Genomic DNA, 16,372 nt, shown 5'->3' with positions numbered 1-16,372 from the left:
CCTCCTACATTACACAAAAGAAAATGCTTGGTATGTACTAAATACTCAATAAATAAGAGCGCTAATATTTAGAATCTAAGAAAAAGATGGCAAGTGAAAAATATGTATGTATTAAGAGCTGTATGTGGTTGGCACTATAATGAAGCCCCACACAGATCATTTTATCTCACTACCATGGGCAGATATTTCTAAGTGAACTCTTGCTACAAATGAGTAAAGCAAGGTTTAATAAAATGACTAAATTAGAAGTGAAGTTGGTTATATGACCCCTTGCACTCTATCACATGAGCCACACTTACAACCCTTTTAGCTATAGTAATGTTTTCAGACAGGGTCTTGGGTGTTTTGCCTGGCTGTCCTCAGACCATCCTCCTCCCAGCGATGCCTTCCAGTAGCTGGTATTAGAGATGTGCCCCACCAGGCTTGCTTTGTTCTTTGAGACAGGTCTTGCTAACTTTTTGCCTGGGCTGTCCATGAATCATACTCTTCCCCATCTCTGCCCCCAAACCCCCTGCCAAGTAGCTGAGATTATAGCCTGGGTCACCAGGCCTGACCTTTGAAACTCATATATTCACTTAAAAACAATTTTTTAAAACCACATTTCCTATCATTGCTTTCTAAAACACACTTTTAAACTGACCTGACTTTGAAGCATTGTTAAAGGTGTTTCTCCCTGTTCCATTGCATCAGGGTCGCACAGCCAACTTTGCACAGGACGAGTTTGCTTCAAAAGAGAAAGGTATGCATGAAAAACATCTGCCTTTACATTCTCTTCACGCTCTTTAAATCTGGATATCAGTGCAGGAGAGACGGTCTTGTAGAATTCTGGAAGCATTTCATGCCTTGTGCTAACTACGGCATCCAGGCACTTAGCAGCTGCGCGTCTCACTTTCCAACTCATGTCATCATCATCACTGTATTCATCATCACTCCCTAAAGGGAAGTTTTAATGTGAACAAGCTATTAATGATCTAAAAAAGCACATCATTTAATACAGAAAGTGAATTGGTATTTTTAACCACAACAGTTCATCTAACTTTTCATTAACAAATACGATAGGTATATGTATAGGTTTAAAAAGAACTAGACCTTAAATAACAAATGCAGGGCTTGTTATTTACACAAATTTGCCCATACATTAATTTTAAAGAAAAATGATCATGATTAGTATAATTTGCTACACATTTTCTCATTTGTTGTAGGTAACAAACTGCTGCTTACTTATAGCCCTTTAAAGTCATTAATACATTAATCTTTAGAATATAAATATTTAAACAAAAATTTCCCAGCCTTTAAAAGAAAATTCAAAGGACTGACTACTATTGGAAGATCAAAGGGAGTGTTTCTAGGACAAACTATGAAACAGATTTGTGATTACAGACTATGTGATAAAAAGAACAGTTAAAAATTTCATTCTAATTTTCTGAGGGAGAAAGAATCCTGACATTAGCTTTGTGACAAGGCTTACTAAACTTACTGATATGCTATTAGGACAAATATGCATATTCTCAACCTTTCAGTTTAGTCTAAAGAAACTATATGGTGGACTTTAGACCTAAAACAAATGCAGTAATATAACTGGACATGGGTTACATGATAAGAGGAGAATGTGTACAGGAGGAATAGGGAAAGGGAAGGAAACCTAAAACTTGAAAGTGTTTGATGTGCCTACTGTAGAGGAGTGAATAAAGTAATCTTAAACTGACAGAAGCCACTATGGGAAGGTAAACAGGAAGTAGTGAAGAGGTCTGGTAGAGATGAACCAATTCAGGTTGTAATACACATGTGCATGGAAGCAATGTTAGGAATGTCTCTGCATAGCTATCTTTATCTCAAACTAGCAAAAACGCTGTGTCTTTCTTATTATTGCTTATGTCTTCTCTTCAACAAAACTGGAAAAGAGGACAGAACAGGTTCTGCCAGGAAGTAAGGGGGAAGGGGAGGAGAGGAGGCCTGGGGGGCAGAGGGGAGAGATGGCCCAAACAATGTATGCACATATGAATTAATGTATAAATAATTAACAAAAGACTATATGATCCTCATTACACCAAGAAAATGCTGCCCACTATCAGGGTATTATTTTCTCCAAACTCCTAAGGTTAAACCTTAAACATTCCAAGCTTAAATACTGAGAATTTCATGTTGCTGATGTATACCTGATTGCATAAATTGTGTGTTTGTGTGTAAAACCTCAAGAAATTACTTACTATGTATAGTAAGTAATAGTTGTACAGTGTCAACTACATAGCTGGCACTATAATGAAAACTACACAGACCATTTTATCTTAGCCATCAGGCTGAATAAGTTGGGTACCAAAAATATCTGCAGTTCTCATGACAGTCTAAAACTATCTAACAGTGATTTTTTTTTTTATTCTTAGAGAAAACTATAAAGCATGGAAATGATTCCTCAGTGTTTATGTGGGGGGTGGAGAGTGTGATATTACTTGACTAGCTTATATTTCATTTAGCTAAATGGTAGCCAAATGAAGTCAGCTAGACCTTAGAACAGGATAATATAATTTTCTAATCACGAAATGTTTTATTTAATTTCATTTGCTTTAGCACATTAATAGGGAAATTCAACCAGTGATAAAATACAAGGAATTTGATTCATTCACCAATACCTATTTAAAGTTTAAAGGTATTGCCAAAATAGACTATTAAAAGAAAACAAACCAAGTCTTTTTCCACATCAACACGAGACATACATGACAGAAATATGTTTATTGAAAGTAAGTACATAAAAATTAACAAATGTCCTAATCACTGAAATTATGAGTCACAAAAACACCTTGAAAGTATAATGGTAAGTCCAAGGACTGAGCCTTGGAATGCTATGTTTAATGGTAGAGAGATGAAAAAGAACCAGAATGGACAACCAAAGAGAAGTAATCACAATGACAGAACTAAAAGCAGGCACATATGGTATGCCTAGAAGCTAAATAAAGAAATGTTGCTGAGACTGAGTAGCAGGCAAAGTTCAACATTTGCAGGGTTTTGCAATCTTGAAGGACTGGGTTAATGATGAAGATGAAGGGAAAGAAAGGAACTGAACAGCATTTGTTTGAGGAGTTCTGCTGTAGAGAAGAGAAAATGAACAGAATCTGCTAAAGGAGTATATGGGCCTTGGGAGGTTTTTTTTTTTTTTTTTAAACTGGTAGTTTTGTTTTCTTTTTAAAATGGGTTAAATTACAGAATTATTAGGAAAGTCATTATATAAAGCCAAAGAATCAAGCTAAAGATTGTTATTAAAAATAATAGAAAATCTTGCTGGGTGCCAGTGGCTCACATCTATAAGCCTAGCTACTTGGGAGGACTGAAGTTTGGCCCAGTCAAAGCAAAAAGCGAGACCCTATCTTAAAAACACCCAATACAAAAAAAGGGGTGGTGGAGTGGCTCAAGTGGTAGAGTATCTGCATAGCAAGTGTGAGGCTTAAAGTTCAAACCCAAGGACCACAAAAAAAAAAAAAAAACCACAAAAAAAAAACAAGAAAATTCACCAACCAAGTTAAATATCTATTATGATTTTTCCGATACAAACAGAAATAACTAAACATGAGCAATACTTATGTCTTTGAAGTGCTACTCCTTTCTAGAGTAACTACCACTAAAAAGTGACAACAATCTTAGGAGCATCAAAAATGTTTGTTTATGAAAGTTAAACAAGGCCTCAAACAATATTTAGGACTTTTTCATGAATGTAACTATAAACAAACAAAATTAACAGTCTTTCAATACCAACCAAACTGATCTGAATATGTGTATATTCAGATACAGTATTTTTAAAAGATGATTTACCTTCTTACAAAAACACTGCAGAAAATTTGAATACTAAAGAATGGCTCAATCTGCATTAAGAATCACATCCATTTATGATAGTATTATGAAATATAACAAATAGATTCCTTCTATTTAATTTGAGATACCTTGATCATCATCATCACCACCATCAGCATCCATAGCATTTTCATCCTCATCTTCATCATCGTAATTGTAATTTGGATCATAGGTAAGGTATTTGAGACAAATGTTTATAATGGTAGAAACGTGAGGATATACTTCCTTAGGACATCTGAAGACAAAGATAAAAGCTGCTTTAAATAACTGCCTTCATTCAGTATCTGCCACAATTTCATCACCAACAATATGTGTGGACGAGTGAGACCACTTGATCTTTTTCTTCCATGGACTACGTTTTAAAAGATTTACCTTTCAAATTATATTTATTTAATCAATTTTAAGATAAGCATCATACAGACAGATGGACACACCCATATACATATTTTAACTACGTTTTGGTTAACGAGGAGGGATATAGAGAGAAACTGGAATATGTTCTACATTCTCAAGGTGAAGATCAAATACAACTAGTATTATTTGTGAAAATGTTAGTGCATTCATTAGGTTGATCTTCTTGATATCTGTTGAGAAAACATAACATATAAATGCCCACAAGACCAACAAATAAAGAAATAATGTGTTTCTTAAAGAGACAGAAACAAACCCCAGAATTTCCAATTACAAAAAATTTGATTATAAAGTTATTTCTCAAAACTATGATTGGCAAGGAATACTGCAGACAAAAATCAGTAAGATATCAATATAGCCTTACTATATTAATCAAAGGCAAAAAAAAACCTGTTGCTCAGCCTTCTTGTACATAAGTGCACAATTTTTATTAAGATATTTAAAAAATATTAGTCAAGGTTTCCAAATTGAAAATCACTGTTCTAGCAAAATGGATGTAAGAGATCTAAAATAAAAAACTTCTGAAAGGACACAAAATTCACTATTTCTCATCAGATAATTTATTCTGCTGCTCTGGACACATACTACATTATCATATACCACTAAAGAGCATCTCTTTACCACTAAAGAGGCAAAAACAAAAACAAACCAAAGTTATTATAAATGCTTTCTCAGCTTCATTAAATAAAGTTCTATTAACAAAAAGGAAACATTTTAAAATGTGATGACCATATTTTATAATAGTGAGATATTAGCTTCAAGTATAGTATGGCTTATCATTTTATTTAATAAGGAACTAATTAAAATACATCTGAAATCCTATAAGCCATTTCTCCTTGTTCACATAATCTAGATCTTGATTATTATCCTATTCTTAAGGAAAACGTTAAAAAAACAGAATCTTACAAACTTTACCTTCTCACAAATGATTCAAAGGCTTGAATGCAGTACTCTCTTAATTCATCGTCATCTACATTACAAAATTTTACCACCAAAGGAATTATCTTCTCAAGGTATTCACCTATGAAAAGCATATGGCTTCTTAAAAACATGCACTACTTTTTAAAAATTAAAACACAACTTTAAAAACTTTTTAAATTTCTTACCTATTCTATGACCAGCTTGCCTACTAATAGCAGCAATACACTGTATGTAGGTTCTTGTTGTTGACATGGAATCATTTTTGGACAACTCTGACAATAAATGTTCAATAAGATCTACAAAAACTATATTTCCACAGCTCATAACCAGATGGCCAAGAGCAATAATGGTTCTTTTCCTCACTGCAAGTCTAGGGCTGGTCAACTGGGGAAGCAGACATGTCAGAATCGAAGGATGGAAATTAACAAGAAGTCCTCCTTGCCTTAAAATAAAAAAGAAGAAAAAAAAATGAATTCAAGATGTCTAAGCACTACTAAAATGTTTGGCCCCTGAACTCAAAGTAAATATTCAATTCAGGATATAAATTTAGTTAAGATGAATCCAAATTCAAAACAAAAAGAAAACTGAATTCTCCCCATCACTACCAATGCAAATGAAAACCTAGGTTAAGTGTACGTACATTTGAAATTTATGTCTCCAAATATCTCCTAGAATCTAATGACTAGGCAAAGTGCCAAACAAAACAATGACGTCACTTTTCTCGTCCCAAGATCTCTAAATGATTTTCTCTATTGATTACAGATTTTGGAAGATTCACAACACCCAAACTTTGACTCCACCCTCACCCTTGCTCATTTTCTCTATTCATCTGCATACTAATTTCATGGTCCTTTTGATCCAAACTGCTCTTCAAAATCATCTCACATGTATAGCTCAGTGAATCAACAGTATTCAAACGTCAATAATGTGCCAACAGTGGTAATGGTCAAATCACACAGAGAACAAAAAGCCTAACTAGATTATCACTGCTTATCAAATTAAGTATATTCCTGACCCACTTTAATATATGAGAATGATTTGCTACTTTTCTATTCATTCTGTACTCTGGAAAATTCAACTACAATGATTCCCATGCCAACATTAGTTACACAGATATACACCTAGGCACATTCATGAACTGAAATGCTACTCATTCTTCAAAACTCAATTAAAATGTCATTATTACATTAAAAAAAAAAAACTTCCTTGAGTATGTTCCCAGTTAAGTCTTTATTCGCTTTCTGCCTTCTAGCAATTTGTGTTCTTACCTCCTATAATAAAGTATAGTCTGTTTGTGTCAGGATTGCAGCTCCTCACTAGATTTACTTAATACATACACTCTTCATACATGAAGGCACTTATTTCAAACTGAACTGAATTAACCACAAATAACACATTTACAAGTAATGAAGAACTCAAATTATTATGAGAATCAAATTGACAGGTTCTTTAAGGTATATTCCCCTAAGAGTTCTCAAATCTATCTTCCAAAGTTTGACTTCCAACGAAAAATAGAAAAGAAACAAATGAACAAAAGCCAACTTCCTTCTCCCCTCAAAGCATACAGGATAATCATGGCAGCTGAAGGTTACCAGCATTTGTTTTACTACAAAATTTGTAATCCCACTGGCATATCTCCTTATCCAGGCAGATCACTGAACATATGAATACAACAGTAAAAAACAAAACATAATTGTGAAATTTTTTAAATCACAAATTTTATTACTTTTAGAATGACAAGTTTGCTACTAAATATTATATAAGTGTAATTTTCTTATGTATCCCCTTACCCATGCACATTTAGAAAATAGTTTAAATATGAATAATTTCTGGACCATGCTTTATTCTATTTACCTAGAGGGATTTTTAATAAATGAATATCTGTTTTACAAGTAATGCAAATAATGGGCACCATTACCTGCTCAACATATCAGCCATAATATCCAAAGCTTCTAACTGAACAGAGACATCTTCCTGTTTTGCTATCGCACTGGTAAGACGTCCAGTAATCTTTTTACATACATTAGCAGCTAATGCAGAGCCTGCACAAATAATAAATCAATAGTAATTTCAAGCAACCATGTTAAATTCCACCTTATATCCATAGTAGTTACCAAATATTCAACAATTCTAAACTTGATCAAGATACGAAAAGATTCTTGTCAGAAAAATACATATTTCAAAAAAGACTGCTTTTCAATAAAATAATTTAATAGAACGACAGACAATAATTGCAAAAGAAAAGTGACAGACATAAGACTCAGCAGATTTTACTGGACAACTTGAATGCTTACATATGGGCGGTACAGTGCGCATATCTCTCCATCGAAAAGCAGCAACAAAGAGTTTTCTCTACTAAAGCCTTCTTTTCTAGTAATTTGACCTTTTAATTTTGCAGTGAATTTAAAAAACAACGCTTAACAGTTCTTTTAAGAGAAAAATTAATAGCTATAATATGGCCCTTACCGATACAAAATTTCACTTCATTATAAAGCAGAAATTTTGTTTTACGATTCCTGTTATCAGGGCTATCATAATAAAAATAGGTTATGTTATTATTGACAAGTGATGGTCAAAAAGGAAGAAATAACTGTGAACATAAGAATCTGAATGATTTAAAAGATGTTCTAATGATGGGGAGGACATGAAGAAAGTACCAATATAGCTAATACAAAAATAAATAATGTACTTCAGAGTTAGTGAAATAGTTGACTGAAATAAATAAATACTCAATAAAGGTAAAGTAACACTAGCATAATCTGGGATTAAGAATACACACACAAGTGCTGGAGGATCAAACCCAGGGCTTTGCACATGGTAGATAAATGCTTTATCACTGAGTTACATCTCTAGTCCAAGACAAAAGGATTTGAATCTTTACCAACTAGAGTCAAAACTTTGGGTGAACTAACCTAATGTCTGAATTTCAGTCCCTCCATCTACAACCAAGGGAGGCTTTTTAAGACCTCTTGTATGGTTGATGCTTAGACTAGGTGAAGCAACACAGAAGTAGCATTTAGCATGATAACTACCACCATGAATTATTAACAAGTATTTATTAACAATATATCTGATGACATTATAACCAATCTAAATCTTCTCATAAAATAAAGATATAACTTCACCCCATTTACGGGTAAGACAGTAACTTTCAATTGTAGCAACAGCTTAGTAATCAAGACTGATTCTAAAATTTACATTATCTGCACATTTCTGTCAGAGGCCAAAAGCTAATTAACAAATTCATTATTTTATATTTTTCAATTACCAAGTAGTTAAATAAAGTTTTAACTTTAATTAAAGCTACTAGTAAACTGAACTACTTCGGAGCTATATCTTAACTGTGTTAAATTTTACAAAGTAAATGCTGCTACAAAACGAGTATTGGAATAGAAAATTAATCAGAACTCAATATTTTGGTTATCTTTTCTCCATTAGTTTCTCACAACTTTATACTTCAGTCCTGGAACATACAAGAATATAAAACTCTGCTCCAACATATAAAACTCCACCAGAACTGATATTCAATATCTAAATTCAACCAAAATATTTACTTAAAGCTAAATGTATTTTTAAGAAAAACAAGGTCCCAAACTTAATTTTTTTTAAATTGTTTAAAGGGATGCCCACATAGATCTTTTAGGACAGTCATGTCCCTCTCTCTTCCCTGGGGAAAAATACCTCCATGTAAAAAGAAAGTAAAAAAAAAAATTCTTGCTTACCACTGGAAGCTGGAGGAAGTTCTCCAATTACTGTTTTAAGGCCAATACTTGAAATATCTCGAAGTTGTTCTTTATCAGAAAGCATGTTAGTGCAGAGGGTATCTACAATTGTCTCTACTTGGTATTCTTTCACTTTGCTCACTAAAGGACCAAGACTGTAATATAAAGAAGAAAAATTACTTTAAAAATCTAGATACACACACACACACACACACACACACACACAGAGAGAGCAGAAAAATACATAAGCAGAAATATTAACTATGTCTAGCAACTGTCAATTTATCTAAATGTACATCGTGCCTGTATCATAAATTGCGTATAATAAGGATATAAAGAAAATTTGGTCAGATAAACTCCTTGTGGTTGGTTTCCAAGTTTTCCCATTGGTTTTCATCATAGTATCATGAAACTGAAGATGATTTCCATTCCCCACTCTAATCCTTCAAATATAGAGAAAACGTTAATAAAAAGGCTAATTAAGTCTGCTCTTAGTAAAAGGTTTTATCTACAACAGAAGTTCTATTCAATTTATCACTTTGCAAATTTGACCTTTTCTTGCTATCACCAAACTCAACCCTCACGAAGCAAAAGATTTTATAATGTCCTTAAGTCTCCTTGATCTAAAAAACAAAATTCCTTTGTTTTCTTGTCTAAATTTTAAAAGTATGAAGAAATTTGTCACAATAATCAAAACAAGGAGTACTCCCAAAGCACCTTACTTATCCTTCTTTGTATTTTACACTGTTTCTATCTAAGTTTCCAATATACCACTGGTTGAACCACTCTTTGAAGAAGTTCTTAATTTATGTCCTTCCCATAGACTTCAGCACTATGAATAGTTATCAAGAAGTAACTATATTCAAGATTAGTCAACTATGACCTCTAGTCTCCAAAACTTACTATCCAGTTAGTGAAGTAAGGAACTCACATACCTAAGAAACTAAGAAGGCACTGAACAGATTTAACACATTAACAGTCAAATTTTTAGGTACTGGGCTTTTAAGGGATAGTTAGAAAGGCATTTCAAATGGAAAGACAAGTTCTTCTAAAGACCAGAGACTAGAATGACAGGAATGCATGCTGAAAGAAATGATATAACAGACAGGAGGAAAACAAAATAGGAAAAAAAGGCTCCTCAGATAGAACCTTTAAAGTCAAGTCAATGAATTAAATGGGATGTAGTAAAAACTGAGAGTCAATGAATTTTTCAAGCATCAAACACAGGATGAAAATAGTTTACTTTCACAAATGTTCAGGTCAATGTCTCACACAAAGATGCTCAATAACTGTTAACTACTCAACCAGAGAAGCAATGGGCAGTGCAATTTGGAGAATTAAGAGAAAGGAAGAAAAAAATCAACTAAGATTGTCTGGAGAAATCTAAATAGTTAATTCCAAAATGATGGTAATGATATTATGATATATAGAGAATTAATGGGAAGCAATGAAAACCAGGAAAGAAAAGGAACACCAAACAATGAATTTAAAGAGTTTTAGCTGACAGCAGAATGGCTTTGCTTAACTAACTATACTGCAGAAAATCATTGTAAAAGTTCCAAAACTATCTCTTAGAAAACAATTATTTGAACAGCAGAGAACAGGATAAAAAAAATGAAAATAGCAAGTGAAACTGCCTTTCAAAATTCAAGATAAATTAAAGTCAATTTCAGATAAACAGGCTAAGAGAATGCATCACCACCAACCTTGCACTTAAATTCTTTGTGGTAAAGGAAAATTAAACCAGATGGTAACTTGGATTAACAGAAAGGAAGAAAGATCACCAAAAATGGTTATATGTGTACATATACAAAAGGCTACATTTAAAGGACTGTATTTTTCCCCTCAAAGCACAAATAAAATAATACTGTATTTTGGAAACACACACAAGTACGTACTTGACAAAACATAAGAAACAGCAGTAGCATCAATGACAGAAGGAAGGTAAATGAAACCATATTATGACAGAGTTTACATAATTTATATCAAGTGATACAATATTAACTCTAAATAGGCAGTGATAAATTTAAGGAACAATTTATAATACCTACTCTGTAAAATGATATATGTTCTTACAACAGAAGATACATGTTCTCAAAACAGTGATTCCCAACATTTTTCTTCTACGACCAACTTTTAACATGATACCAAAGAACTTTTCATTCCATGGGTATATCTGTCAATGCTTACTTCATTAAAATAAAAAATAAAGCCCATTGCATGTTAGCAATAAGTAACATTTTAAAGAAAAATAACTGTATTCTCAAAAATAGAAGTGAAAACATTGTTTTACATTTCTGCAAATTTCTTTCATGTCTGAGATTAACAGAAAATTGGATTTCCATATCTGGTTTTATATGTACTCGTGCTACCTTGTATTATGTGGCCTTTTGATAATTACACTGTGATCTTATGAGAAAATGAGAATAAAAAGGGAAAGTATGGCCTCAGTATTAATTTATTCATATGATCGTTCTGACCCTCTGAATGTCACAAACTACTTAACAGGACCCCCTCGCGATCAAACGTCTACGAAAGACAGGAGTGGGAACAACAAAATTATGAAACAGAAAACAAGTAAAATGATATATCCAAATCTAACCATATCAATATTTATAATGAATGTCAATGAATTAAACACTCTTATAATCACAAAAGGGTGAAATATCAAGAAGACATGACAGTTATAAATGTGTGTGTCATTGACAAAGACTCTCTGGACCAAATTTTATCCAGGCTCCTTTGAGCCCTCTTTTCATCTACCCCTTGGCCTTAGCCTCTATCCTTCATGGGCCTGCTAACCTCAGTGGTAATAAGAATGCCCTTACCCTTGGTATCTCCTCTTATGTAATTGTCTATTTCCTGATTTCATTATTCTGCTTGTTGACTCTAAACCTCTACTTGTCTTTATTGTACTCACAGTTGAGCCCGACTGCTCTCTCCTATAAGAATAAACCTGACATTTATCACAAGTTATAAATAAAGCATTCTTTACTGTTTAAAAAAAGTATCAGTAATTTAACATAAGGTACAACTGGAAAACTGAAGAGAAATTATAAAACAATCATAGTTGTAAATTTTAAAATCTCTCCCAGTAATCAAAAGATTGGGTAATCTGACAGAATACACATACAAACACTATCTTGACCTGACATTTTAAAACACTTTAAGCAACAGTTGTAGAATATACTTTCAAGTATATACCAAACAGAAGACCTACATATAATAAACTATAAAACAAATCTTTTTTTTATTGTTTTATTATTCATGTGCATACAACGCTTGGGTCATTTCTCCCCTATGCCCCCACCCCCTCTGCCCCCTCCCTCCCCCCCCACCCCTTCAATACCCGGCAGAAACTATTTTGCCCTTATCTCTAATTTTGTTGAAGAGAGAGTATAAGCAATAATAGGAAGGAACAAGGGTTTTTGCTAGTTGAGATAAGGATAGCTATACAGGGAGTTGACTCACATTAATTTCCTGTGCATGTGTGTTACCTTCTAGGTTAATTCTTTTTGATCTAACCTTTTCTCTAGTTCCCGGTCCCCTTTTCCTATTGGCCTCAGTTGCTTTTAAGGTATCTGCTTTAAATCTTAATGTTTTTAAAAAGTGCCCTGAATTAAGAGTATGGTTTTACTCAGTTGGGGGCATGGCTCAAGTGGTACCAGCACCTGGCTGGCAAGAGTCATGTTCAAATCCAGTACTTCCAAAAATAATAAATAAAAAGAAAACTTTGAGAACACAACAAAAAAATTACTGTAATTACTAACAAGTATGACATACAATGGGTTTATAGCAGTTGAAAGACTCAACACTGTTTTAATATTGTCTCAAATATTTCTATAGCTTCAACATAATTCCAATCAAAATTTGAGCAAGCTTATTTTAAATTGACAAACTGATTTTTAAAAATACAATGGACCTTAAAAAAAAAATATTTTTGGGAAAGAAAGACCAAAGCTGGAGAACTTCAATAACCTTACTTCAGGCTTATTTTTTTTTCCTCTCAAGAAACACTGGGCAATGCCTGTACGAATTTCTGGTTTTCACAAACGGGGGAGGTGGGAATGCTATGGGCAAACAGTGAGTAATGGCCAGATATTCTAAGCATCCTACATGTCATGGAACACACTAGATAGCTCCCCACAACAAATGATCTAGCGCAAAAAATCAGCAGTACCAAGGATGAAAAACCCAAGCTGTGCTAATGAAACAGCGTAACACTGTTGTAAGAATAGATAAATAGATTGTTAGAACCCAACAGATTCTAGAATTAGGTGCACACTTTTATACTCAATTTTTCTGGTAAAGATGCCAAGGCAATTAAATTCAGTAGGGAAAAGAAAGTTCTCTGAATAAATGGTGTTCTAACAAGTAGGTATCCACAAGGAAAAATATGAACTCAATTCACATCTCACATAAAAATTAATTTAAGATAGATCATTGAACTAAAAGTAAAAGCTAAAACTGTAATAATTATGAGGAGAAAATCTTTGTAACTCAACGAAAACAGATTTCTTAGGACACAGAAAATAGTAACCACAAAAGAAAAATTTTAATCTATAAAATAAATTTAAAACCAAAATTAAAAACTGAAGCTTAGCAAATTAGTAGATATTTACAAAACATGTATGTTTTGTAAAAAGACCTATATCCAAAATACCTAAGGAAATCCTACAACTTGATAATAACAATAATATAAACTCAATTTTTAAAAACTGGAAAAGTCTACAAAAACAAATGGTGAATAAGCATATGAAACAGCTCCTAATATCACTAGCTATCAGGGAAATATAAATTAATACCATACCTAAACACCTACTAGAATGGCTAAATTTAAAGACTAATATAAGTAACTATCAGTGAGAATGTGCACATTCTTATTGATATTCTTATTGATAGATGGTTAAGAGTAAAATTGCTATCGTCCATTTAACTTCTTAAACTGCCAAATTTTTTTCCTAATTATATGCACCGTTTTCCAAGGGACTGGCTCAAAAATGTTCAACTATTCATAATACCAAATCCTGGAAAGAAACCAAATGAATGAACTGCAGTTATCAATGGACAATTAAGCATTAATAAAAGGGCATGAGAAACTTACACAACACAGATGAATTTCACAGATGAAAGCAAAAAAAGAAAAAAAGCTAGACACAAAACAGCAAATACTGTATGATTCCATCTGCATGAAATCTTTTAAGAGGCAAAGCTAGTTTATGATGAACAAAACCTGAAAAATGGTGACCTTGAATAGGGATATTGTATGATACACAGAGAAACTTTTATCTTCTCAAGTAGTTAGCCAGTCTTTTGAAAAAGGTCTAATGTCACCTTTGTAACATACTTCACATTCAAATTACTTCATTGGTCCATTAATGCTCCACTACTTAACTGCTTTGAAAACATACTGCAGTTTTTCACAGACCTAACACCCTGCCAATCCTAGCAATTGTATTTTTCAGTTTTCTCAGCTATCTTGCACACATGCCCACTCCCACTCCAACATACTTTAGAATGAATTTCTCCAGCTTCAATTAGGTTAACATAAAATTTACCTGGAAAGATGGACAACTTTATGATGCTGAATCATCCTATCCAAGGACACAGGATGTTTTTCCCTTTGTTCAAGTACATTTTTACATCTGAAAGTCTTTTAGAGTTTCCCCCCAAGTTTTGAAAAAGTTGAAACTATACAACTTTTACCCTTCAAGGTCATGACTGTAACCTTTCTAGTTACCTTTCCTTCTAGACATTTTGTCTTTCTGATGCTATAATAATATTCACTCATATTCACTTCATTGTATCTTCTCATTGGTTATAAATACTTATGAAAAATGTTAATTTTCAAATGAAAAGCTGCTACATGAAAAACTAATTTTATAAAATCTGATTCTGCTACCTCACTGAATTCTTATCCTTTATATTTTTTTCTTGGTTGCTTTGATGTTTTCTATACCCCCCTCCTCCCCAACCCTTATAGTGACTAATGCCCTCAAAAGAAATAAAATAGAGATAGACATGGTTGCTTTGTCCTTGACCTTAGTAAGAATGGTTCTGATATAGCTTTTGGAGAAAGCCAGGTTTAATACTTAATGTTAAAGAAGGGCCTATTGATTCCTATGTTGTTAAATATTTCACCTGGGTTGGGATGTATGTAGCTCAGCAGTCCAGTACTTGTCTTATATGTCCAAGGCCCTGGGTGTGATTTCCCAGCACCAAACACACACACAAAGCACAAACAAACATCTTTGCTGAAACAAGTGATGTATTCTGTCAAATGGGATAAAGCATTTTCAAGCTGTTTTTTACTCTAATGACATGTTAAATATGATCCTTGGTTTTTGGAAGAAGTATTTTCACTTCTCTAATTATACTAAGTTGCCTACGTGGTTTTTATTTTGGTTCTTTAAAATCAAGAATCAATATGATTCAGTGTCTGACAACTAAGACATTTTTAATATTGTTAATATGTTGAAATATTACTATTGTTAATATGTTAATATGTTGAAAGAACTACATTCATAAGGCAAATAATATTGAACTAATTACCCTTACATTCTTGGGGTAAATCCTACTTGGTCATGGTATGTTCCTCTTAATATATTGCTGTATTTTATTTTGAACATTTAAATAAAGCTGGCCTATGGTTTACCTTTTTAGTGTTATCTTTACTAATCAGTATCTGTTATCAGTAATTGGTTTAAAAAAGTCTGGAAGGTTTTCAGACATACTTTAGATTGCAGAACCGTACTAGCGCTATCTATACTAGAATTAGCTGTTCTTTGTGGTTTCAAACATATCTGTGAAAGATTTCTCAACTTTTCTTTTGGGTGGCAAGTTCTTTGACAATTTTTCCAATTTCTTCAAAAGGCTTCTTAGTAATTTATCTATTGGAATTTTTCCTCCACCAAGAATCAATTCTTAGATTATATACCCATTACCATGATTTTCTGTCCTAATATATTTGTTTATATTGTAATTCCTTTATTTCTGGAATACATACATACATATATAATATATATATAGTTTCTTCCATAATCATCTTTTTTTCTTTTTTCAGTGCTAGGGATGACACCCAGGGCCTCACAAATGCTAGAGGCCACTACCACTGAGCTACAAACCCAGTTCCCAATCTCAATTATAAATGCAAATAGAAAAGATATCATAAGAGATGATAGAAAACCTCACATTTCTACCAAGTAAAGACTCATATTCAAGTAAGTAAGGTCTATGTACCTCCTAAGTCTCAATTTAGGACAAATACTACTTTTTGTTATTGTTTTTGGAGGACAGTATACACAAAAAACTTTTCTGAGACACAGACTTGCTATGTAGTCCAGGCTGGCTTCCAACTCTCCATCTTCCTACCTTGTATCACAGGCACACCCCACCTTGCCCAGTTCTAGCACGTATTTTGAACAAAGATTAATTTTATTAGGTACATGTAAAAGCAATTATAAGATGAAAAAAATTGA

The 16,372-nt window shown here is 33.0% G+C and overlaps 1 protein-coding gene across 1 annotated transcript in view; it reads right to left on the bottom strand.

Annotated features, from left to right (window-relative positions):
* Cand1 (cullin associated and neddylation dissociated 1) overlaps positions 1 to 16,372 on the bottom strand; it is a 57,745-nt gene that overhangs the window by 32,172 nt on the left and 9,201 nt on the right. Inside the window, exons 3-8 of the mRNA XM_074083857.1 lie at positions 8,895 to 9,049; positions 7,091 to 7,214; positions 5,358 to 5,614; positions 5,167 to 5,272; positions 3,930 to 4,075; positions 641 to 933 (exon numbers count right to left, since the gene is read on the bottom strand). Of these exons, the coding sequence (XP_073939958.1) occupies positions 641 to 933; positions 3,930 to 4,075; positions 5,167 to 5,272; positions 5,358 to 5,614; positions 7,091 to 7,214; positions 8,895 to 9,049 (1,081 nt within the window). The remainder of the gene's footprint in view (positions 1 to 640; positions 934 to 3,929; positions 4,076 to 5,166; positions 5,273 to 5,357; positions 5,615 to 7,090; positions 7,215 to 8,894; positions 9,050 to 16,372) is intronic.

Source organism: Castor canadensis, chromosome 8 (genome assembly GCF_047511655.1).
Source record: "Castor canadensis chromosome 8, mCasCan1.hap1v2, whole genome shotgun sequence".
Taxonomy (NCBI): Eukaryota; Metazoa; Chordata; class Mammalia; order Rodentia; family Castoridae; genus Castor; species Castor canadensis.
The sequence above is the reverse complement of the archived record's forward strand: the minus strand, read 5'-3'. Positions and strand labels throughout refer to the sequence as shown.